This window comes from Rhincodon typus, chromosome 5, assembly GCF_021869965.1.
Source record: "Rhincodon typus isolate 14 chromosome 5, sRhiTyp1.1, whole genome shotgun sequence".
Classification (NCBI taxonomy): Eukaryota; Metazoa; Chordata; class Chondrichthyes; order Orectolobiformes; family Rhincodontidae; genus Rhincodon; species Rhincodon typus.
In genome coordinates this window covers 14,679,047-14,704,552 of record NC_063336.1, presented here as the reverse complement: position 1 = coordinate 14,704,552, position 25,506 = coordinate 14,679,047, and the positions used below count along the sequence as shown (strand labels likewise).

At 41.3% G+C, this 25,506-nt stretch overlaps 1 protein-coding gene across 1 annotated transcript in view; it reads right to left on the bottom strand.

Moving 5' to 3' along the window:
- Window positions 1-9,800: 9,800 nt before the first annotated feature.
- Window positions 9,801-25,506, bottom strand: part of LOC109910552 (TOG array regulator of axonemal microtubules protein 2) — a 52,071-nt gene continuing 36,365 nt past the window's right edge. The window contains exons 13-18 of the mRNA XM_048597268.1: window positions 24,398-24,515; window positions 19,745-19,839; window positions 15,010-15,208; window positions 12,889-13,105; window positions 11,819-11,905; window positions 9,801-11,232 (exon numbers count right to left, since the gene is read on the bottom strand). Of these exons, the coding sequence (XP_048453225.1) occupies window positions 10,979-11,232; window positions 11,819-11,905; window positions 12,889-13,105; window positions 15,010-15,208; window positions 19,745-19,839; window positions 24,398-24,515 (970 nt within the window). The 3' untranslated portion in view covers window positions 9,801-10,978. The remainder of the gene's footprint in view (window positions 11,233-11,818; window positions 11,906-12,888; window positions 13,106-15,009; window positions 15,209-19,744; window positions 19,840-24,397; window positions 24,516-25,506) is intronic.

The window sequence follows — 25,506 nt, the reverse complement described above, 5'->3', positions numbered from 1 at the left end:
TTAACAAGAGGTCTTGCAGTGTCAGTGAAACATTCCTAGTAAAACCAAGAATAGGGGAATATTTTACTTCTGTTAAGTGTATAATCAGGAAAACTGCTTTATGGGTGGGGAGGGGAGAGGTGGTTACACACAAGTTAACAAAGGAATGTTCTCTCATGTGCTATAGGTACAGAGTGTTGTTGGAATAAGAGTTCCAGGAAGTTGACTGTCTTGCAGTGAAGGAACAGCAATATACTTTCAAGATGGTGTGTAGTCTGAAAGGGAAATTCAAAGTGATAACGTTCCTATTGTCGTGAAGTTGTGCAGAGTACTTGTGGATTGGGAGGCAGAAAGTTAGAATTTGGGGTTTGTAAAATGCTAGGGATAATGCATTGGGTGGTCCCTTTAAAAGATGATGTGCTTTTGCTGTGCTTAGAGATTTAAAATGGATGTCTGTGAGCAGCAGCTTGAAAGTTTGCAAGTAATAGAAAGCACCCGAATTGAAACATTTGTATCATAAGGCCGTACAGTTAGCAGGCCAAGCAGCACCTTTTACCAAGACAACAGGCTTTTGAATTTAGCCAATCAATTTGAACCAAGCACTTAGATACCAAAAACCAATTCAATTTAAATTTAATGGTTTTGACAACATAGGACCAATCCTATTGTAAGAAATATTGAAATGTCATCAAGGGTATTAAAAGAAGGGGACAGTTAGACAAAGCCACAGAGCTAGCTGCCATCTGCCAGAGCTGACAGCCCTCAGCTCTCAACAGAACCATTGCCCTACACAGCCTCCTCTATGTCTTAGAAAAAGCACCATCTAAATAACAGCAGTATCACCGTGGGGAAGTGGTTCTTAACATTGCTAGAGAGGTTCTGGGGGGTCAATGATGCTTCCTAAATTTGCCAAGAAAGTTTAGAAAGACAGAAAAATGATGACACTTGTAGAACTAGCAAACAGGCTAAAATTAGGGATAACTAGGGATAATAAAAAAGCTGAAATTGTAACAGAGCTTGGCTTGTTGGCCAAGCATTTAGGTTTATCAGAGAAACAGTCAAGTGCAGTGGAGTTAGATAAAACTAAATTGCAAATGAGGCAATTGTAGTTGGAGGATAAAGAACGGAAAAGAAGATTTCTAATAGAACAAAAAAAGGAAAGAATTGCAGTAGCTGAAGCCTTTTTCATTCCCTTTGAGAAATTGGCTAAACAGATGAACTGGCCAGAGACTGTGTGGATAATGTTAATTCAGACTAAGTTGGTAGGCAGGGCTAGTGAGGTGTTTGCAGAGCTGTCGGAGGAGGCATCAAGAGAATATGAAGAATTGAAAAAGGCCATTTTGAGTGCTTAGGAATTGGTACCAGAAGCATATAGACAATGGTTCAGAAATGTAAAAAAGGAACCAGATCAGACTTATATTGAGTTTGAAAGAATTAAAACAGAGCAATTTTGATTGATGGATGAGGGCATTAGAAGTAGAAAAGACATGAGGCTTTTAGAGATATTATTCCGCTGGAGGAGTTTAAAAACTCACTTCCAGAAGTGATAAGAATTCATGTTGACGAACAGAGTTAAAACAGTGGGAAGAGCTAGAGATGGTGGATTAATATGCATTAGGGTATAAACCGAAAGCAAGCTTGCAGCAGCAATTTCATTCCATGAGGGATAGAAATTGGGGAACAAAGGAGATCCTTCAATGAAAAGCAAAAAGTAGATTACATTGGGAACGGTTTACCACATGTGAGAAAAGAAACCCAAGAATGTAGTAAGGGCGTGGAATGCCCTGCCTGCAAAAATAGTAGACTCGCCCACTTTAAGGGCATTTAAATGGTCATTGGATAAACATATGGATGATAATGGAATAGTTTAGGTTAGATGGGATTCAGATTGGTTTCACAGGTCGGCGCAACATCGAGGGCCGAAGGGCCTGTACTGCGCTGTAATGTTCTATGTTCTATAATGTGGAAAAGAGGTGAAAGACCTCAAGTGTTTTCACTGCAATAAGATGGGACACACAAAATCACAGCGTTGATGGTTTAAGAAAGGCACTGGGAAAAAGATGTGGAAAGAGAGGATAATTAGTTGCGGTAGTGAAGGAGTTGCCAAGAGAAGCCAAGGAGCTGCAGGAGAGTGCACAGCCTAGGCACCAGCTAGATAGTAAGATAGCACCCGATCTTTTCAAAGATTTCACCTGTACGGATAAGATTTACTCAGGTCAAACAGGGGGAGTAGGTAAAGAATAGGTAGACCGTAAGTAAAGACTAGGTAGAGGTGCAGTAGCTAGTCTGTCTCTTAAAAATGAGACATAAAAATGTTTACACTCTGAAATATTGCTTGAGAGGATGGTAATCTGAGGATTAATGGAGAGAGGAGTGTTCCCCTGTGTAAGATAAGGCTAGAAAGTCCAATCAAGGTTGGGGAACGTGATAGTGGGAATGATGGAAAAAATTGGCTATTCCAGGAATACAGTTTATTCTTGGAAATGTTATAGCTGGATTACATGTGGGAGTGATGCCCATTGTAATGGAAAAGCCAAAAGAAACCCAGGGAAGTGAGGAGTTAAAAGAAAAATATCCTGGAATTTTTTCCGGCCTGTGTGGTGACAAGATCCCACACCATAAGTTAAAGCAAAAAGGGAAAACGAAAGAGAACGATGAAGGAGTTGAGGTCCAGTTAGCTGACACTCTTTTTAATGAGATGGTAAAGGAAAAGCCTAAGCAGGGAGAGGATCAGGCAGAGGTGTTTAGTTCTGAAAGATTAATGGAGTTACAACAAAATGATGATAAAGGATTTATATCATAAAGCCTACTTGGAAAAGTAATCAAAGTGTATTCCAGAATGCTTTTACCTTAAGGATAAAATCTTAAGGTGGAAATGGAGACCTTGGCAGGTTAGTGCAGAAGAAAAGTAGGCAGAAGTTCACCAGATTGTGTTGCTGGTAGAATACAGACAGGAAGTATTGTGGGTAGCACATGATTCACCTGGAGGAGGTCTTTTAGAAGTGAGGAAGACTCAGGCTAAGATACAGAAGCATTTTTATTGGCCTGGATTACATAAAGATGTGGTTGAATTTTGTCTTACCTGTTATATGTGTTAGATGGTAGGAATGCCATAGGCAACGATAAAACCAGCACCTTTGACGTTAATTCCCACATTTGAAGAACGTTTTACGCAGGTTATGATTGATTGTGTAGGTCCTCTCCCAAAAACCAAAAGCGAGTACCAGTATTTGCTAGCCATAATGTATGTGTCTACCAGGTTTCCAGAGGCAATTCCATTATGGAATGTCAAGGCAAAGAAAGCTGCGGAGGACTTGCTTGTTTTCTTTACCCGTTATGGACTATGCAGGGAGATTCAGACAGATCAAGGATCCAATTTTAGTGCCAAATTATTTAAGGAGGTCATGGATAGTTTAGGCATCAAACACTTTAAAATCAAGTGCCTACCATCCTGAATCCCAGGGATCATTGGAAAGGTGGCATCAGATCCTAAAGACAATGCTGAGGGCATATTGCCAGCATTACCCAAATGATTGGGATAAAGGTATAATTTGCTATTAGAGATGGTCCAAATGAATGAACTCGGGTTACTCCATTTGAATCAATATTCGGACACAAAGTAAGAGGGCCTTTAAAATTAATTAAGGAAAAGTTGATAAGTCCAAAGTCAGAGATCTCACAGTTGGATTACGTGAGGTGAAAGAAAGATCAAACCGAGTAGGTGAATTCGGTAGACAGCACTTGAAGGTGGCACAGCACCTCATGAAGCAAGAAACAGATAAGAAATCTAAAATTCATTTGCCTGTGGGAATAAAGTATAGGTGCTGTTACCAGTGGTAACCAGGAAATTCCTTCAAAGCAAGGTTTAGTGGTCCCTATCAGATAGCAAAGAAGTTAAGTCAGTTGAATTATCTGGTAAAGATGCCAGATAGGAAAAACATTAATCAGGTATGTAATGTGATCATGCTGAAACCTTACTATGACAGGGAAAGGGAACTGGAGAAACCGGTATTAGTTACTGCCACTCAGAATGAGGAATCAAATCCAGGTGATTGGCATTTTGATGTGCCTCAGAATAAATTGAACAATGATTAAGTCTTTAAAGAATGGGATAGGGCAGTGAGCTATCTGTCCCAGGAACAGAGAATTGAATTTAAAGACTTAGTACAGTGCAATGAGGATCTATGTAGACATAGACTGGGGAGGCCTAATGCCATCGTGCATGATGTTGATGTAGGGAATGCTGTTCCCATAAAACATTTTGATTCATTTTGGAAGGACAAACTTGAAAGCAGAATACAGGGTTAACGGAAAAATTCTTGACAGTGTGGAGGAGCAGAGGGATCTTGGGGTTCATGTTCACAGTTCCCTGAGAGCTGCCACCGAGGTAGATAGAGTTGTTAAGAAGGCGTATGCTGTTTTAGCTTTCATTAATAGAGGGATTGAGTTCAAGAGCCGTGAAATTATGCTCCAGCTATACAAAAGCCTGGTTCGGCCACATCTGGAGTATTGTCTCCAGTTCTGGTCACCTCATTACAGGAAAGATGTGGAAGCGTTAGAAAAGGTGCAGAGGAAATTTACCAGGATGTTGCCTGGAATGGAGGGAAGGTCTTATGAGGAAAGGTCGAGAGAGCTAGGGCTTTTCTCTTTAGAACGACGAAGGATGAGAGGTGACTTGATAGAGGTGTACAAAATCAGAGGTATAGATAGAGTAGACAGCCAGAGACTTTTTCCTAGGGTGGAGGTAGCTTTTACGAGGGGGCATAGTTTTAAAGTGAAAGCAGGTAGATATCGGGAAGACGTCAGAGGTAGGTTCTTTACTCAGAGTGGTCATGGCGTGGAATGCATTGCCAGAAAAGGTAGTGGAGTCGGCCTCATTAGGGGCATTTAAGCGGCTATTAGATAAGCATATGGATGATAGCATAAGGTAGCGGTGGAGGTTAGATAGACCTTAGGTTTAGGGTAAAAGTTCGGCACAACATCGTGGGCCGAAGGGCCTGTACTGTGCTGTACTGTTCTATGTTCTAAAACAAGATCCCTACAGGCTTAATCCTTTCAAAGCAACACATGTTCAGAAGGAAGTGGAAGCAATGTTCCAAGAAGACATCATAGAAATGAGTAAAGGTGAGTGGAGTTTGCCGATCACGTTGGTTTCCAAATCTAATGGTACGCAATGTTTCTGCATAGATTATTGGAAGGTTAACACCCTGACCAACTCTGGCTCATACCCAATTCCAAGGCTGGACGAGGATTGTGGGAAAAGTAGGACAAGCCACTTACATCACAAAGTTGGACTTACTTCGCGGTTACTGGCAAGTGCATTTGTCGGAGAGAGCAAATGAAGTTTCTGCCTTTGTGACCCCAAATGGGTTATATCAATTTAAAGTAATGCCCTTTGAAATGAAAAATGCACCAGCCACTTTTCAAAACCTTATGAGCAGGGTTGTTGCAGAATTGACTGATTGTGCCATCTACATAGATGACTTAGTGATCTCTAGCCATACGTGGAAAGATCACATGGAGCATTTGGCAGAGCTCTTTGAGAGACTACGGAAGGCAAAGTTGGTTATAAACTTGGCAAGAACAGAATTTGCGGTGGTGGCAGTGATTTCCTTAGGGCACAACACCAGATACGGACGGATGACACAGAGGAACATGAAGACAAAGGCCATCAACAAATTTCCAAGACCCATCCTCAAAGAAGGAAGTGCTATGATTTTTAGGATTCAGCAGATTCTGCAGGAAACATGTACCAAACTTTAGTAGCATATTGGCACTGTTGATGAATTGGTTTTTAAAAAAAACACGAAATTTCAGTGGACAGAACAATGTCAAGAGGCATTTGAGAATTTAAAAGCAGTGTTAACTACCGCACCAGTTTTAGCCACGCCAAATCTTTAGAAAACTTCGAAGTTGTCATCAGCATGAGCAATGTATGGGTTGGAGTTATGTTGTAACAGGAGGATGATTGTGGAATTGAAAGGCCAATCGGTTATTTTTCAAAAAAGCTCAATATCCACCAGAAAAGATATTCAGCCATTTAAAAAGAGTTACTGACTTTGATAACGGCCTTACAACATTTTAAGGTTTACATTGCAAACAATGCATTAGATACGATTGTATATCACCATCTTTTAACATTTCTAGAAAGATTTAATGACAAGAACACTAGATGATTTTGATGGAGTCTCATGTTACAAGCATTTAATTCATCACAGATGCTTTATCATGAGATTTAAAGAAATATGCTTATATAAAATAGAAGCAATAATGTGCAATGTTATATATAAACAGAATTAGTACAAAGTATGTAACTCTAGATTAATGAGCTATGGATCTAGTAATATAATGGACTTAAGGGCTTTACAAAAACAAGAAGCCATCTTTTCATAATGATGGTTCTTTTATTTTCTTGGGGTAGGTGGCTTTGCAAAGTTGGGTAGCGTACTTGTGAATGGAAGTCAGGAAGCTAGAACTTGGTGTTTGTAAAATGCTAGAGGGGAAAGCATTAGGTGGTCGCTTTAAAAGCTGATGTGCTTTTGTTATGCTTAGAAATTTAAAATAAATGTCTGAGAGCAGCAGCTTGAAAGTTTACAACTACACAGTGTCCCAGAATTGAAACATTTGTATTGAAAAGGTTGTACAGTTAGCAGGCCAGGCAGCAGCTTTCACCAAGACTAAACTTTTGAATTTAGCCAATCAATTTGAACCAGGCATTTAGATACCAAAAAAATTAAATTTAAATCTGATGGTTTTGACAACATGACCAATCCTATCGTAAGAAATATTGAGATGTCATCAAGGGTATAAAAGAAGGGGACAGTTGGACAAAGTCACAGAGCTAACTGCCACTGCTGACAGCCCTCAGCTCTCAAGAGAAAATCACTGCCTCTCACAGCCTCCTCTATGTCTTAGAGGAAGTACCATCTAAATAACAGCAGTACCAACAGCACAACTAGTGAATATTCCTGACAGAAGAATCGACGGAGAAGGCACAGAGCATTCCGGAAGACACAGAAAGACTAAGTTCTATTTTTTTTTAATATAAGTGGTACTTGTATTTATTGGAACAGCATACCATTAGAATCTTGCTTTATTCAGGAATAGTTAGTAGTTAGAAGTGATTTATTCCATTTGTTAATAATTTAGTTAATTTGTTCACAGAGTTAGATAAATAAAATCAACAAGTAACAATTTGAAGCAAGTGTCAGGAATTTATTTTACTTAACCACTAGAAGTTACTGAAAAGCAGGTTACACCACTTTTCACAATCCTTTTACAGATTATGAGGTGAGGTTTTCCTCTTTGGATATTTTGGCTTTAATTCTCAGAGGAGGGGTCAATCTCCGCTTTATAACACCATATATGTGTCACTGAGGTGTTAGAGGGTGCGGGGTATGAAATGTGTCATAAAATATGATTTCTTGCTGTGCATCATGTATATGTTTATTGTGGTGGATCAGATGCTAATCAAGCAGGCTGCTTTGTTCCAGATGAAATTTACATTCCTGAACGGAGCTGCATTCATTCAGGCAACTGGACAGTGTTCCAACACATTCTTGACTTGTGACTCAAGACTAGCTTTGGGAAGCCAGGAGTTGAGTTACACACCATAGAATTCCTAGCCCCTGACATGCTCTTGTAGCCACAATATTTATGTGGGTTGTTCAGTTTCTGATCAGTGGTAACCTCCGTGAGTTGATTGATGTTCAATTACATTCCCTTGGCTAAGGGCAATGGCTAGATTCTCTTTTACTGGAGATGGTCATTTTCTGGCACTTGTGCGATATGAATGTTATTTGCCACTTGCCAGTCCAAGCCTGAATACTGTCCAAGTCTTGCTGGATTTGAATGTGGACTGCTTCAGTATCTGAGGAGTCATGAATGGTGCGAACATTGTCCAATCATCAACAAATATCCCCACTTCTGACCTGACAATGGCAGGAAGCTCATAGATGAAGTAGCTGGAGGTGGTTGGGTCTACCCTAAGTAATTCTGCAGAGCTGCCTAGGAACTGATGACAACCTCAATCATCTTCCTTTGTGCTGGTTTAAAAAAACTGTGGATGCTAGAGATCTGAAACAAACAAAAATAGAAACTGCTGGAGAAACCCATCAGGTCTGGCAGTGTCTATGGACAGAAAATAGAGGTAATTTTAGAGTCCTGTGAACCACAATGATGCCAAAACTGAGTTTTTCCAACAAAGTTTTTTTGTTTGTTCTTTTATATTAAGTGTGTCTCCATTGAATGAAGAGTTTCCACAATTTCAAATGACTCCTGCTTGGGCCTCTTCATGCCTTATTCAGTGAAAATCTGCATTGATGTCAAGGTTAGTCACTCTCAACTCACCATTTGGGGTTCAGCTCTTTATTTTTTTTTTAAATTGGTCTGGAGCCAAGTTTTCTTCTCTAACTCCCCACAATGTCCTGAGATACATTTGATCAGGTCCCAGAGATTTATCTATCTTTACGCTTTTTAAGACTTCTAGCTCTTCCTCGTCTGTAATGTGAACTGTTTTCAACTCATCAGTATTTATTTCCCCAAATTCTCTAGCCTCCATTTCTTTCTCCACACTGAAGACTGACATGAAATATTCATTCAGTATCTCACCCACCTCCTGTGGTTTCACATATAGACAATTTCATTGATCTTTAAGGGGCCCTTATTCTCTCTCTAGTTGGTCTTTTGCTCTTAATGTACTTGTAGAATCTCTTTGGATTATCCTTAATCTTACCTGCCAACGCTATCTCATATCCCCTTTCTTGCCATCCTGATTTCCTTAAGAATGCCCCTAAACCCCTATGGTCATCAAGAGATTCACTGGATGCCAGTTGTCTACATCTAATATATGACTCCTTCTTATTTTTGACTAGAGCCTCAATACCTTTATTCTTCCATTGTTTCCTACTCTTACCGGTCTTATTGTTCACTCTAGCCGAAATATAATGCCTCTGAACTCTCGTAATCTCACTTTTGAAAGCCTCCCACTGGCCAGTCATCCCTTTACCTGTGAATAATCTACTCCAAATCAACTTTTGAAAGTTCCTGCCTCATTCTGTCAAAATTTGCCTTACCCCAATTAAGAACTTTAATTTTTATACAAGACCTATACTTTTCCCTAACTATTTTAATACCAATAGAATTATGATCACTGGTCCCAAAGTGTTCCCCCACTTATGAACACTATTGCACTTACTGAGCCTGGTTCACCAAGCTTACCCCCAGTCAACACCTAAATTTATTGGGTCCCCTTTTAAAGTTAGTGAGATCTTTTCTGGGATTTTGTAGGAAGGTGTCTTGAGTAGTTACAGATCCACCTGTCCTATTAGTAGGGGGTATTCATGACCTTCCCCAGGCTACATCCTGTTGCAATACGCATGAGTTTCTGAGAAACTTGCACCATTCACCTTCCTTCCTCTTTCACAGGTCCCCCACCACTCCAGTTCTACAAAAGGTTAGATTCCTGTAGCAGGCCAAAGACAGGAAACTTTTTTTTTCAGTACCTCTGGTCCTTCCAAATGGGATAAATCAAGTCCAGCAAATAAAAGCAAAATACTACAGATGCTGGAAATAACAAATAAAAACAGTGAATGGAGATACTCAACAAGTCTGGCAGCATATGTGGAGAGACATAGAGTTAATATTTTAAGGCCGAAATGACTCTTCTTTGGAACAGAAAGAAGCTGGAAAATGTACCACTTACTCAAAACATTAACACTATGTGCCTTTCATCTTTAGTATAGCTCTGACAGTTCAACACTGAAAACAAGATCCCCACATGTTGTCGCTTAAATTTGGACAATCATGCAAAGGTGGTTTATTGTAGTTTATGATAAATGCCATATGACAATATGAACTGCAAAGTCATCTTGCCTAAGGAAATTGCATTAAGTGCACCAATAATAAGATATTACAAAAAAAAGAGATCTATTAAAGTCTTACAAACATCAATGTTCTAGAGCACATTAAACAGTTAACTTTTCATGTAGAAAAAGTGTAAGTTGCCATTGTCCCAGAAAACCATAGAGATGCTTTGTCATTAGAGAGAGAGACATGACTAGTGGTGGTTCATCCTGAGGTCACCACACCTAGAACAAGGGGAGAGATTGAGAAGAGTCTTTCATGGTAGCCTCAGCCCGCACTGGAATTGAACCCATACTGTTGGCAGCACTCTGCATTGTAAACCAGCCAACTGAGCTAACAGACCATAGATATTTACTTTTTTTTTTAAAAGAAACGAGGTAATTTCTGTCCTCTCCACCCACGTTCAGCTCAGGACACACAGATCATGCAGTCTATCAAGGACTGGTAACAAAATTTTTATATAATGCACCTTCATGAACATTAATACAGAGCCAGAGCAAGTCAATGTGTGTATGTGTTTGAGAGAAAGAACATGTTTTTGTGAGAAAGTAAAGAGAAAGTGTGACATTGTGTATGAGTGTATGCACGAGAGTGAATGTATATGTGTGTGTGAGAGTGAGAATGTGCAAGAGAATGACAGTGTAAGTATGAGAGAGAGAGATTGTCTGTGTTTGCTTCTTTAAATGTATGTGTGTATGCATATGTTTGCATACTTGTGTGTGTTTGCATGCACACATTACAGATTTTCCTAATGGTTTGATCAGATTCCACTTCCACAACAAAAAAAAATGTCCATCTTAAACTTCCCCAGGCCCACACTCCTGTCATTGGCCAACCCTCATGATGGTTCTCCTCCAAGGATAAAGTGGATTTTTCATTTGGACAACGCTTGAATGATCTCCAACCTATTGCCCACCTTCAGCCATCACTGCAATTAACAAATAAAAGCCTTCAAATAATTCTTGTTGTTAAAATGGTAGTTTTCTTTTTCAGAAAAGGGACCCTGTTATTTTTCTCTAATCCTTCTCAGGACTGTCTCCGTGAGAATGGCCATTAATTCCTGCAAACACCAGGATAATCCTGGAGGCTTGGCAACCCCAGATTCAAGATGGTCCTGATGTGATGGGCTGTGTGATTAAAGCTCCTTCTCAGTCAGCTCTCGCAGTGCTTTGATGACGTGTGTTGGCTGGCTCGCTGCATACTCCTGAAGGCTAGTGCCCATCTGTTGGTACAGGTTGGTTGCCAGTTTGGCCGTCACTGCACGCACATTCCCGCTTCCACCCTTGATCACTCTGTTCCCAGTCATATTGCCCAGTAGGTACCAGAGTACAGGCAAAACGTACCGCTCCACAGTTTGAGGCTTTCGACAATACACTGGCTGCACAAGGACTGCAGACAAGAAAGAAAACCAGAGAATCAGCACTGTGGGTCTGGACTGCATCACAACCTACAACCACTTAACCTGGAAATGGGTCTATGCGAGTATCAGAGTGGACAGCTCAGATTTAAACATCCATCAACATGAGGGGAGGTAAAAGTGGAAGCTCATGTCCATTGGTTACTTTGACCTCAAGGATGAGGGGACAGTTTCTCGCTTTCTCACTCTCTTGTTCCCCGAGGAACACCCAGGACCCTGAGCTCCATAAATCCATTCCCAAATCTCTCCACCTCCCTATCTCTTGTTCTTTAAAAAGCTGCTTATATCTGAAGAGACAGCATTTGCAGAGGTTCAGGCGAAATGGGATGAGGACATTTGCTCTTGCAGAGAGCTGGCACAGTCATGATGGACTGAATGATCTCCTTCCAGACCATAAACATTCAATGATTCTCATTAGCAATAACTAAAGATTCTTTTTAAAGTATGAAGAAATGCAAACGTCACATCTAAGCTTAGAATTCACACTTCATGAAGTTACACCCTGACTCGACTTCCCTAAACATTATGTCGTAATTATCTCCTTATCCACAGGCTCACCTGACAGTCGCTCTATGATGTCCTGCATCGCACGGCCATTGATGAACTGCACTCTGCTGGCGAAGGGCTGAAGGAGCAGTAAGTTGTCTTTTACAGGGAGAGTAAAGCAATAACAATTAATGCTCCTGGACACAAGAATCAGATAATTGATCAATAAATTGAGAAAAGTTAACCCAATCCACCCCATATGAGTGAGAGATCATTTACTCTGCATCATTATAGCACCAGAACGTTGAAGTCTGTAACATTTATGATACCATCAGTTATAGATGTAAAATACTGTTAGATGGTCTCGCTGATGGTCTCGAAAGACACTCTTTCGCCTTAAATATGTTATGAATAGATGGAAAATCTGAGATTTAATCCAAGTATCTTGTCTGATTAATTTTATTTTTAAACCCTTATCTGCTCACTTCTTGCAGTTCTTGTCCTACTGAAGACAATAATGCAGATTGAGTGATTTTCACTCGTGGAGACAATATTGTCAAAATAGGTACATTAATCCAATTGGAGCCAGTAAAGTCTTTAAAGCTGCTGTGGCAAGATGGCACCTTTAAAATTTTAATCTACCAGGTTTGTTAAAGTATGCAAACAGAGAGGACAGAAAGACAAGTTGGACCGAAGGGTCTGTTTCAGTGCTGTATAACTCTAAATCAGTTGTACAGTGAGTAAACAAACCACATCCTTGTCTGCAAGGGACTGCCAATGAATGAATGAAACAAAACCATACTGCAAAACTTCATCTCAGTGATTTCTGAACTTGTTTTGATTTATACATTCATCATAACAATAAATAGAAACTGGCATTCAAACATTGCTATAAATGCTCAATGAGCACACAAACGAGACCTGTGTCAGAACCATCAGTTTAAATTAATAAGTGTTTTAAATAAACTAGGGAGGTCATGAAAAATGCATGAATTAAACTGATGATCAGATTTTTGAATGGAACGGTAATGATGCTCTTTATGTTTGTCCAGGGAATTGCATACATATTTGCAATGGATTCATGACCTCACAACTGTGACCAATGGTGTATCTAGTAAATGAAAGTGGAGCCTGAGGCCTACCTATATGATCAATCAGTGTATCAAGGACGTGCACAGCTGCAGTGTAAATGCCCGTGTTCTTTGATTTCAAGTTGTCAGTGACCACAATGACTATCGAATGCAAGACCCGGTGCAAATCATCCTTCAGCACTGGGATCATTGTTGACATGGACTGCAGTGCAAACTGGTTCACTTTCTTATTCGAGTCCTGAAGTCTTGGAATGAAGACATCAAATATCTGAAAAATGAAGCCAACAAAAGCCTGAGAACCAGAATCTGAGAATGCAGGACACTTTAGCCAAGCCCAATCACTAAAGAGTAAAAAATGCACATACTGATCATTATATTAAACGGTCATGCTATGTTATCCCAAATTATAAACTTTGTGGTACTTTATTATATTCAATAAAGATGTCATACTGCAACAGGAGATTGTGCTTCAAGGGACTGGGGTAACATAATAGCTTTAGTTAAATGTTGGTTAATGGATGGAGAACAGAGAATAGAAAATAATTTCAAATGGCTAAACTACTGGAGAGGGTTCAGTACATTGGGATTAGCTAGTTACAGCGCTGATGTGCTTAGATAAGGGTGTTTCACAAACTAATATCCTTACACTGAATCAGGTAGGGGAAGACTTTCTGAAATTTACAACCATCTTATTGTGAAAATACAGTTCAATACAAGCACAGGCTTCTCCTTCTGGATCTTCTTGCTATCCAGAAAACAGATGGGGAAAACCCCAGCTCCTTTTCTTTTAATAATTCACCACCAAATCAACGAACAAATTATAAGGAGTGTCGGCCAAGGTCAGCAAAACCTTGCTTTCCTTTTTTAAATACCTACCACCAAATCACCCAATTAACAAATTAAATCAAATGACAATTTACAAACACTGCCCCTGCAACAATAACAAAAGTGAAGGAGTGGAGGAACAGAGGGAGGGGGACATAATGTCTTCCAACCGTGTGGAGCCCACTTCTCTCTAAATGCCTCAAGGGTCAGTGGAAAAATCCCTGCTCCTTTTATTTTAAATATTTTTTAAATCAACCTGTTCAGGGATGTTATTGCCCACCTCTGGCTTAGGTAGGACCTGAACTCCTGTCTCCTAATCCAGAGATAAGAACACTACCACTTCACCACAAGAACCCTCAAGGACATTCAGGAACCAAATGGGATTTTACAATAATCATTAGTTGCCATTTGACAGTTTTTATTCCAGAGTTTATCGAATTCAAAGTTCACGATCTGCCATGGTGAGATTTGAACACATGTCCCCAGGAGATTAGCCACTGGCGGAGAGAGTGGATGTTTGTCGATGTGGGGCCAAGTCAAGCGGACTGCTTTGCCCTGAATGGTTTAAAGCATCTTGAGTTGTTATTGTAGCTGCACTCATCCAGGCAAATGGGGAATATTCCATCACACTCCTGATATATGCCTTGTAGATGTTGGACACGATTTGGAGAATCAGAAGATGAGTTACTTGCCACAGTATTCCTGGTCTCTGACCTGCTCTCATAGCCATTGTGTTTTTATGACTAGTCCAGTCAAGTTTCTGGTCAATGGTAATTCCCAGGATGTTAATGGTGGGTGATTCAGCAATGGGAATACCATTGAATGTCAAGGAGCAATGGTTAGATTCTCCTGTCAGAGATGGTCATTTCCTGGCAATTGGAACAAAAACAGAAGTTGCTGGAAAAGCTCAGGAGGTCTGGCAGCATTTGTGAAGAAAAAAAAAAAATCAGAGTTAAAGTTTTGGTCGGTTTTCCTGACAATTGGACTTGGATTTTGTCCAGGTCTTTCTGCATTTGGAAATGGGCTGCTTCTGTATCTGAATCATCACGAACGGTGCTGAATATTGTGCAATCATCAGCAAACAACCCTAGTTTGACTTTTAATGGAGGGAAGGTTGGGGCAGGTTTTCCACAGAAATGAGGGAGATGTAGGTATTTACTGCCTCATAGCCTGAAAGTTGAAATCAAACCCTGAGATGATGAACTTGTTGCACCTCAAGGTTCTATTTTAGCTCAGTGATCAGGCAGAAAGGTCACAGACCAGAACGAGCACTGAATTCCAAATTCCTAACCTGAAAGGTCTTTCCCTGGCTTTATTTTTCGGAATGTCCTTACATATAGGTCTTACATTCACAATGTTGGAGGTGACGAAGCCTGGGTTGGTCTCACAATGTTGAAGCAGCAGCGAGATGCCCTGTGTCCTCTCCTGGAACTCTTTAGAAGACAGCAACTTGTTCATTTGCTTCACCTGCTCCACGGCTTCTGTCCCCCGAATGATTGATCGACGTGGTGACAGTCCCTGCTGTCGTGGTGTGTCCAGCTCTGCCCTGACAAAAAGTAAGTACCACACATTACTACAGATCGCAATCTGCCTATCAAATTAGGGCCTATTCGCCAAGCCTGTGCTCCAGCTGGTGAGAGTCACAACCTGTACTTCTATAGCGCCTTTGAGTTAGTAAATTATTCCAAAGCATTTCAAAGGTGCATCTTCAGACAAAAACTGACACAGAGCAGCATGACAAGATAGTTGATTGAAAGCATGTTGATAGAACCATGCAAAGGTCGAGAGAAAGGCAGAGTCAGAGAGGTTCAGGGATGGAACACTGGAGCATAGGGCCTGTATAGCTGAAGACACAACTGCAAACATTCAGCGAAAGATGTTGGGATTGTGCACGAGTTCAGAATGAGAAGAGTGTAGAGTTCCTGGAGGACTGTAGAAAGGTGTGGAGATGAGACCACAAACAATTTGAACACAATCACTCAGGATCAGGTTAAAAATTGGTTATGCCACAGGACTCAATGATCACAGCACTTGTTGGTTAAATTTCCATGCTTGATTCAAAAATTCAAAGTTTAATTTTTAGTACCTGTACTCCAATCCACTATATCCTAAAGGAATCAGTTAGCATTCAGTGGCTAAACTGTGATTGAGATTCCTGCCATTCAAGTGGAGAGAGAGGGGTCATGGAAATCTGGACCAGGCACCTAAATCTGGACACCATGTGTGCATGTATTGAAATGTATTTCTGTGACTATTGATATTATAATTTAGGAGGAGAAGAGAGTACATATGTCTGAATTGCTGGTAGTTTAAACTGCTCTGCAGGCATTATGGGTTACTCACCCATTATCACAACTATCTGAGTCTCATTCCCTCAAGAGTGGAAGCTGCTGTTGCTATGTTGCACTATCAAAGTCAAAATTACCTTCATTGGAAATGGAAAGGGGGAAAATTCAATGGAAGGTTGACAATCTGCAAAGGCAATTTACAGATTAGAAATTGTATCCCGGATTGTCAGTTTAACAGAGTTGTTGGACCCTTATCTGTTACAAGGTTGAGGGGGAGCACCAATTTCTTTCTAGAACCACTCCTCCACCGGTCTCAATAAATGTTAATGTATATCTCTGACTGCGTTAGGTTCAGTATGAGGAACAAATCAGCCAGGTTTCTTTAATAAAAAAGAAAGGAGTGCATTACAAATAAAACTTACTCAACAAAGAGTAAGGCAAAGCTCATTGGCAAACAATTTGCACTGTGCAAATATGTGTAAAACTACTCTGCGAACACATACACACAAGGGGGAGGCAATGGCCTAGTGGTATTATCACTGGACTATTAATCCAGAGACCCAGGTAATGTGCTGGGGATCTGGGTTCAAATCCCGGCATGGCAGATGGCAGATGGCAGAATTTGAATTCAATAAATATCTGGAATTAAGAGCCTAATGATCGTAAATCCATTGCCAATTGTTGGAAAAATCCATCTGGTTCACTAATGCCCTTTAGGGAAGAAAAATGCCATCCTTACTTGGTCTGGCCTACGTGTGACTCCAGACCCACAGTAATGACCCTGGGCAATTAGGGATAGGCAATAAATGCTGGCCTAGCCAGTGATGCCCTCATCCCGTGAATGAATAAAGAGAAAAAATGTATGAGGAAAACAATGAAAAAAAGTTAACTTCACAGAGTGTTAACTTAAGAGTAAGTTGTAGATTGTCCCAAATGGTGAATTGTGTTGAAAGCTATTCTGCTAACACAAGCCGTTGACAATGGGCTGTCTTCCTGCAGATGTAGATGGTTGAGTTCCCTTTGCTGAAGAGTGAGGTAAATTCCAAAATAAACATGACTTCTAGTAGGTTTCAGCTTGCACACTTTGCTGAGTACCAAAGAAAGAGAGAGTGAGCAAATGGCTTTTGTTCTATCAGCAACATATCCCAAAATCTCTGAAACTGGGTTCAAAATGCCATCCACAAAGTGGGCCATGTGATCACTATACATTTAGATTTCTCCATCTGGACCTTTGCTCCTTGCAGATGCAACATTGCTGCTGTTGTATCATGTGCCTTTCCCCTTTGCAAATTCTCCTTTGTTAAACATTCAAGATGTCTGTATTATAACGGTCCAATCAGTGTTATTATAAATTAATATTTGGATCCCACCTCTTCATATAGTATGCTTCAGAATATTGTACTTTCAAACCCTATTCCAAGACTTGAGTACACCATCTTGGCTGACAGTCCAGTTTAGTCATGAGACATTGTTGCATAGCTGAAAGTGCTGCTCTCTGGATGAGTTATTAAACTTGTCTGGTGCAGTGGTTTAATTGCTTGCTAAAGATTTTACCACATTCTTCAAACAGGATCAGGGATTTGTTATTTATTCCACCATCAATCAACAAAATCAGAGGCTAATTAGTCACAAACTAACAATGACCTCATAATATGCAAAACGGCAGTTACACCTACCTCTTTCATAATAGTGCCTGCACTAGTTACTCAGTGTAGGTAAGATGTGAGAACCCTTTTTATAGTGAGTCTCTCTTTTTCTCTGCTAGTTCCACTTGTGGCAGTGAAGGCAATGACAGGGATGAGTTGAAGAACATTCTTAATTGGGGTTTACTGGAAAAATAAGTCTAATACTTAATGATTTGAAGGCAAACATCTTCTCCATCTCCTCTGGTCCTTATCAGTCATGCAGCTGTAGCAACTGAATTAGTGACCCTGTAGCCTGCTCCCAGGACTCCATCAATACCGCTGCCTAGAGGTCAGTGAATGTAACTCAATGGAATATTTCTCTCTAATCTATCTTTAGAGCCTGCACAGATTCACTCGGTCAAGTTCGAGAACTCAGTGGGCATGTAGGTGATGGAATTCTTGCTAACACGGTTCATATATGGCATTTCTGTCCCTTTACATACTGATGAGAAATTACCAGGGTGCAAAAGCACCACCAAAAGAAATTAGAAAGTGAGGCAGAAAACAGTCCATCAAGGAGGATTGCTTGGCTGATGCCTTTAGAAACGTGGATTTTGTTATGATCACAGTTCAAAACCCTGAAGGGTAGCGGAAATTTTTAACATTATTCAAAACTGTGCTTCTTTGAAGATACAAAACTGACTGCAGATGTAAATTAAATGGCTGGCTGGAGACAGAGACCAATGGAATGTAACACCTGAAACATCAAAGAAACTTCACACAGACTGGACTATGATCTCCTATCACTCCAAAGATAATAAGGGGCTGATAACCCTCTCTCAACAAACAGTCAACCTCTGTGATTATATCCCAATCTGCAGACACATTCTGTGCTTTTCCTTTGGGAGATTAAATGAGAGCCAGGGTTAAAAAGTTGTTTCAATTCTACTGGAGTTGATTCCTGGGACTGAATGCTCTTGTATGTACCTGCCTGGGTTCAGGGTATTCGTGTGCTGTGAGGTTGCAGTCAAAAGAATCATCCCCTAGTTACCTTTATGTCACACATAAAGACTCTCTCTCACTCCAAATGCTGCAAACCAGTTAAAACAGAAACAGGTCAACAAAGCCCTCTCTCTCACCCTGGATACTGGAACTCGATCACGGTCGAAAGGCTTCAGAACTACAGAATCTCAACCAATCTTCAAAAGGAAGGATTATGAAACCAATTGTTCACCAACCAACATCAACGCTACCAGTAACCTCAATTGCAACGGCCACAATGTTCAATTATCCACTCTTCACAAACAATTCAGAGATTGATACATATCTTTCTTTTTAAACTTTTATATTTTTGAGCTCATCTCATTTTGAGTCAGTGTATGTGTGTTGTGCTTATAATTCGTCCCACTATTAATAATTAATAAAGACACTCTTAAGTCAACAACGCCTGATTAAATTGTCTCCTTTTAAAATGTAAGTTAATTTCGTCCTGAGAGAAAAGGCATCCACATAGAATGGGACCTTTTTATGTTAACATTGTTGCAGCCAACCAAACATGGTGATGAATAAAGAAGGTGAGTCAGTTCATTCCTTCTCACTCAGAAGCTTCAGAGTTGGGAGTATCCTATCTGGAACCATAATGAATTGGGAAATCTCACCCGGAGTCTGGTCGTCACAATTCATCAAACCCAACCATCCCAATGTCTGCAGCTGTTTGTAGGATCAACACATAGTTCCGCTGAACAGGGATTTTGTGAAGAATGAGGAGCTGAAGTGATGGGAAGATCCATGCCTTTAGTCCCTAGGCATGTGTAGTTTGGTCCCCATTTGTTAAAAGTGATTGAAGTGCAGCTGTGGATAGTGTGTAAATACTAATGGTAAAAAGTGTATGGCGAGTTGTGAGTTCAATAATAAAGAATCAAATTGAATAATTTTGTATAATTTGACTAGGTTGTATAACGAGCTGTTTTAAAGATAAAGATCAGAGTGTGCATTTGCTACAACTGATGTCTGTGTTTAAAGTAACAAAAGAAAATAGAGTAGCACAAAGATGTCAGGATTGAGGTTTGGAGTAATAAAGCTACATTTAAGTCAACAGAAATATAAATGCAGCAAATGTCATTTTACTAAAGCAATATATTTAGTTGATACTAAAGTTAAAATTTTCACCTTCCAGTATTTGGTATATTCTCCTGATATTTTAAGGAACTGTTGATCCTTGAGCTTCTACCCTTTGGTGAATAAGGATCGGAAAAGGCATCTCCCTGAATAAGAGAAATAAAACACGCTTAGTAAATGTTCAACAATTTGCCACTTTTCACTTACCAATCCAAATCAATGTCTGCCCAAGTTGAAAACCTGTCCCTTACTGACCAAGGTGGCCAAGTAGGGAACAGTGTGGACTGGCTTGGCACTTATACTTCAGAATTGCTAAGTCAAAGTACTAGGAGAGAAAAAAAACAACAGGGACGTGCTCAGAATCATCCAAGATAGTCACTCTTTTCTCATCAAGGTCTAAATGTGGCCCAAGGGAGTCTGGGTTATTGCTATGGTTTTTGTGCCATTTCTTTGCTAAGTCACTGAATGATCTTTGATGGATTCTTTAGCAGGGAATTTGTAATTGGGATTGTTCAAGAGGATTCAACAAAGTTTTGAGTTGAGGGGGGAAAAAAGGGAGAAAATAATTAAGCTAGAGGTAGCAGGAACTGCAGATGCTGGAGAATCCGAGACAACAAGGTGCAGGGCTGGATGAACACAGCAGGCCAAGCAGCATCATAGAAGCAGAAAGGCTGACGTTTCGGGCCTAGACCCTTCATCAGAAAAGGGGGAGGGGAAGGGGTTCCGAAATAAATAGAGAGAGAGTGGGAGGCGGATAGAAGATGGATAGAGGAGAGGATAGGTGGAGAGGAAACAAACAGGTCAAAGAGGCGGGGATGGGGCCAGTAAAGGTGAGTGTAGGTGGGGAGTTAGGGAGGGGATAGGTCAGTCCAGGGAGGATGGACAGGTCAAGGGGGCGGGATTAGGTTAGTCGGTAGGAGATGGGGGTGCGGCTTGAGGTGGGAGGAGGGGATAGGTGGGAGGAAGAACAGGTTGGGGAGGCGGGGACGAGCTGGACTGGTTTTGGGATGCGGTAGGGGGAGGGGAGATTTTGAAGCTTGTGAAATCCACATTGATACCATTGGGCTGCAGGGTTCCCAAGCGGAATATGAGTTGCTGTTCCTGCAACCTTCGGGTGGCATCGTTGTGGCACTGCAGGAGGCCCAGGATGGACATGTCGTCTGAGGAATGGGAGGAGGGAGTTGCAATGGTTCGCGACTGGGAGGTGCAGTTGTTTATTGCGAACCGAGCGTAGGTGTTCTGCAAGGCGATCCCCGAGCCTCCGCTTGGTTTCCCCGATGTAGAGGTAGCCACACCGGGTACAGTGGATGCAGTATACCACATTGGTAGATGTTCTGACGTACCACCCCACCAACCTCCGGATCCAACGCATCATCCTCCGACACTTCCGCCATCTGCAATCCGACCCCACCACCAAAGACAGCTTTCCCTCCCCACCCTTATCTGCTTTCCGGAGGGACAACTCTCTCCGTGACTCCCTTGTCCAGTCCACACTCCCCTCCAGCCCCACCACACCCGGCACTTTTCCCTGCAACCGCAGGAAGTGCTACACCTGCCCCCATACCTCCTCCCTCACCCCCATCCCAGGCCCCAAGAAGACTTTCCACAGCAAGCAGATGTTCACCTGCACATCTGCCAATGTGGTATACTGCATCCGCTGTACCCGGTGTGGCTTCCTCTACATCGGGGAAACCAAGCGGAGACTCGGGGACCGCTTTGCAGAACACCTACGCTCGGTTCGCAATAAACAACTGCACCTCCCAGTCGCAAACCATTTCAACTCCCCCTCCCATTCCTCAGACGACATGTCCATCCTGAGCCTCCTGCAGTGCCACAACGATGCCACCCGAAGGTTGCAGGAACAGCAACTCGTATTCCGCTTGGGAACCCTGCAGCCCAATGGTATCAATGTGGATTTCACAAGCTTCAAAATCTCCCCTCCCCCTACTGCATCCCAAAACCAGTCCAGCTCGTCCCCGCCTCCCCAACCTGTTCTTCCTCCCACCTATCCCCTCCTCCCACCTCAAGCCGCACCTCCATCTCCTACCGACCAACCTCATCCTGCCCCCTTGACCTGTCCGTCCTCCCTGGACTGACCTATCCCCTTCCTAACTCCCCACCTACACTCACCTTTACTGGCCCCATCCCCGCCTCTTCGACCTGTTTGTTTCATCTCCACCTATCCTCTCCTCTATCCCTCTTCTATCCGCCTCCCACTCTCTCCCTATTTATTTTGGAACACCCTTCCCCTCCCCCTTTTCTGATGAAGGGTCTAGGCCCGAAACGTCAGCCTTTCTGCTCCTATGATGCTGCTTGGCCTGCTGTGTTCATCCAGCTCTACACCTTGTCTTAAATAATTAAGCTAGTCTGGTCTCACACACCTCCTGATCGAACAATAACAGCACAGTAGAACTGAAGGGCAAATCCCCACTCTGCTTTCATTCATGGAATGCTGGTTGCTAGGGAGACATCCAGAAGGAGAAGCCTTGCTCATGAATTTCCACTCAGCAAGTTGACAATCCTATCAATAATTGGAATACATAGATGAGAGGGCTGACTTCATGTTAGAGAATGGTTACAATCAAAAACTCCATTAGCCAGGCTCCTATCAAGCTCCTATTGATATCTTACCTGAAATTACACTGATGGAGAAGGGAATAAACCATCTACTGGGTCACCAATTCTGAATGATATTTTCATTGCTGTAAGATATCGAGCAATTAAGTCACTCAGTAATTATTTGTTGAGATTGTGTAATGTAAACTGACCATTTGTAGTGCCTTTTTCCTTGCTGGAAAGCTGGCTGTTGTCATGGGTCTGGCTTTTAAGCTGTACAGTCATGGTCCCATCAGTCAGCAGTGCTCCCGCTCAATTGTTGTTCGATATTTCCTGATCAACCTGTTCAGACATGTTACGACACACCGCCAGGGTAGGTTAGACTTCTGACCCAGGAGTTACGGACGCTACCACTGCATCACAATAGCCCTTTCCTCAGGGGCCCAACCATCTTCAGCTGCTTCAACAATGACCTTCCCTCCATCGTAAGGTCAGAGGCGGCATGTTCACAGATAACTGCTCAATGTTCAGCACCATTTGTGATTCCTCAGATAGATACTGAAGTTTAGAATGGCATCATAGTCAGCATAGACATTGTGGGCTGAAGGGCCTGTTCCTGTGCTGTATTGTTCTATGAAGCATATGCAGACACAAATGCAGCAAAACTTGGATAATATATGGGCTTGGACTGATAAGTAGCAAATAAAATTCACCCCACACTATTGCAAGACAATGACCTTCTTCAAGGGGTATCTAACCTTGATATTCAATGGCATGCCCATTGCTAAAATTAAAATTCTGTGGCTTACCGTTATGAGGGATTATCTTTTTAAAATAATTTAGTATGTTTTAAAATATAAACTAAAATTTGTATATGTTTGAGATAGCCCCTACCGTGAGAACAGAAGCTGAATTGAAAATGAAATTGAAAGAGAAGCAGAAAAGATAAATGCAGCAATGAAACTAAACTTATCATTTTCTTAAGAAACAAAAAAAAAAAACTGAGGTTGGGAAATAAACATGTAAACCTTAGTTAAAGATATAGGACATTGCTCAGTTCAAGCTGAGCAGTTGTAGTTGTTGAGTCCACTAATGCAAAACAAACAAGCTGATGGTGATAGTCCATATCCAGAAGCTTAGAATAAGTTGCTGCAGTTGTTTCTGTTACTGGAAAACAATATTAGTGGGTCTACTCCATCTGGACCAAACTTCAGATGCTGGCGAACACTATGTTCATGGACCTTGGATTGGTTGGCACTGCTATAAACTGGAGGTTAGGTTAGTTCCCAAAAGGGGAAGAACTGAAATTACTTACGAGAAAGACAGAAATTGAAACACTTTGTGATTCATCCTCATTCAAGTCGGAGTAGAGGGCCGAGCCAAGATCACAAGATCTGCCTTACTTGAGTTTGCCATTTAAGTACTAATTTATAGTTTACATGTTACCACAATTAGTCTGTTAGTTTATGCTTAACTCAAATTCTGCATGTTAAGAGCACAGGAAAGATAATATTTTGTGTTTGCTTTGACGACTCTGGTCAAGCAAAAATCACTCTTAAAATGTGGAATTTTGTGACTTTCTTCCCTTAGTAACTGACTTTTGGATTTCAAATTTCATTCACAACGCAAAAACAAAAAATTAGTAATTGGAACTGAACTGGACTTGCCACATAAATACGGTGGATACAAGATCACATCAAACTGGAAATTTTGATGAGAGATACTCACCTCCTAACCACCGCTTGTCGCCCCCCCACAAAAGCCTGCCTACCATCTAGACTGCACAAGTCAATTCTGTGATGGATGAGTGTGGCTTCATCCAGGACAAAGTCTTCCCTCTCCGTTTGGAAACCTATTCGCAACCATAAACATTCACTTCCTCTATTACCGGCGCACTGTAGCAGCAGGGTGCACCATCTACATGATGCGTTACAGCAAATGACCAAGGTTCATTCGACAATTTAGGATAGTCATGTGTTTCTCACAGTAATCTACTAATCACAGTAAGGTACTTTTTTAAGTAGTCCTAAGATGTCACCTTACACTGATGGACATCATCTTGTTACTGAACTTTAATCCTGATAGCTAGTACCACAGTGAAAGTGAGAATCAAGGTTACTGGTTCAAACATGCCAGCTGGAGACTCACCCGCTGTTTTATAGCTGTGATGATGTGGTGCAAATCCTGAGACAGAAGCGAGCGGTCCATGTGTCTCTCAAACTCTGGGTGGGACATCAAAACGTTCAGCGCCTTCCGACCATAAAACCTTTCAGACAATGGAAAACAAACGGGACATTTACACCCACCAACTGGTTGTCACCGAAGTTCTCTCTAAGCCATCCAAGCACACAGCAACTTCAATGTGCTCATGCACAGCACACGACAGTCCTTTTACCAAGCATGCATGTCTGTTAAATAAAATGAAAGATCCTGTGCACTTATTACCCATGCACTATAAAATAAAGATAGTGTTCTCTACAAAGCTAAGAAAATTTACAAGGAGGAATAAGTATTTAGATCAAGGAGGTTTATGAAGAATCCAAAATGGGCTGCCCATTGAAATAGCTGCTGCAGTTCTGAGTTTGAGGCACTCAAACCTATCATTACCACAGAGATGAGAGACATAAGGAGATATATTCCCCAGGAAACTCACTGCACTACCTAACCCATCACACATCACTAATATTGACAGTATGTTCCCTACAGCGCTGAAACTTAGAAATTACTTCTCACAATATTTAACAAGCAAATGCTCTGTAAACAGAAAATGCCACTTGTTTAATGTAGCAGTGGCAAGTACTGTAAGGGACCTTGTTTAACAGCAGACAGAGGTTGACAGGAGTGTGTTAAGCTATCATTTGGTAGTATGAACAGCAATAATTCTAGATTGTGTTTTACTGGGTCACATAAGCCTCTTTTGAAATAGCCCACTTTAATCTTCAAAGTAGCCTCTACAAAGATTGACAAGAGAACTGAAAAAGTGTCAATTACAACATGACTATTTCCATCACTACTGAAAGGTATTACTATGAGCATAAATCTTATGGAAATCTGTAAGGAGAAGAGGGGTATCAGCTCATGTAGCACAATCTTCTTTACCTTTACAGGGTCATAGAATCAGAGATCAACAGCACAGAAAAAGGCCCTTTGATCCACCAGAGATAGTAGGAACTGCAGATGCTGGAGAATCCGAGACAACAAGGTGCAGGGCTGGATGAACACAGCAGGCCAAGCAGCATCATAGGAGCAGAGAGGCT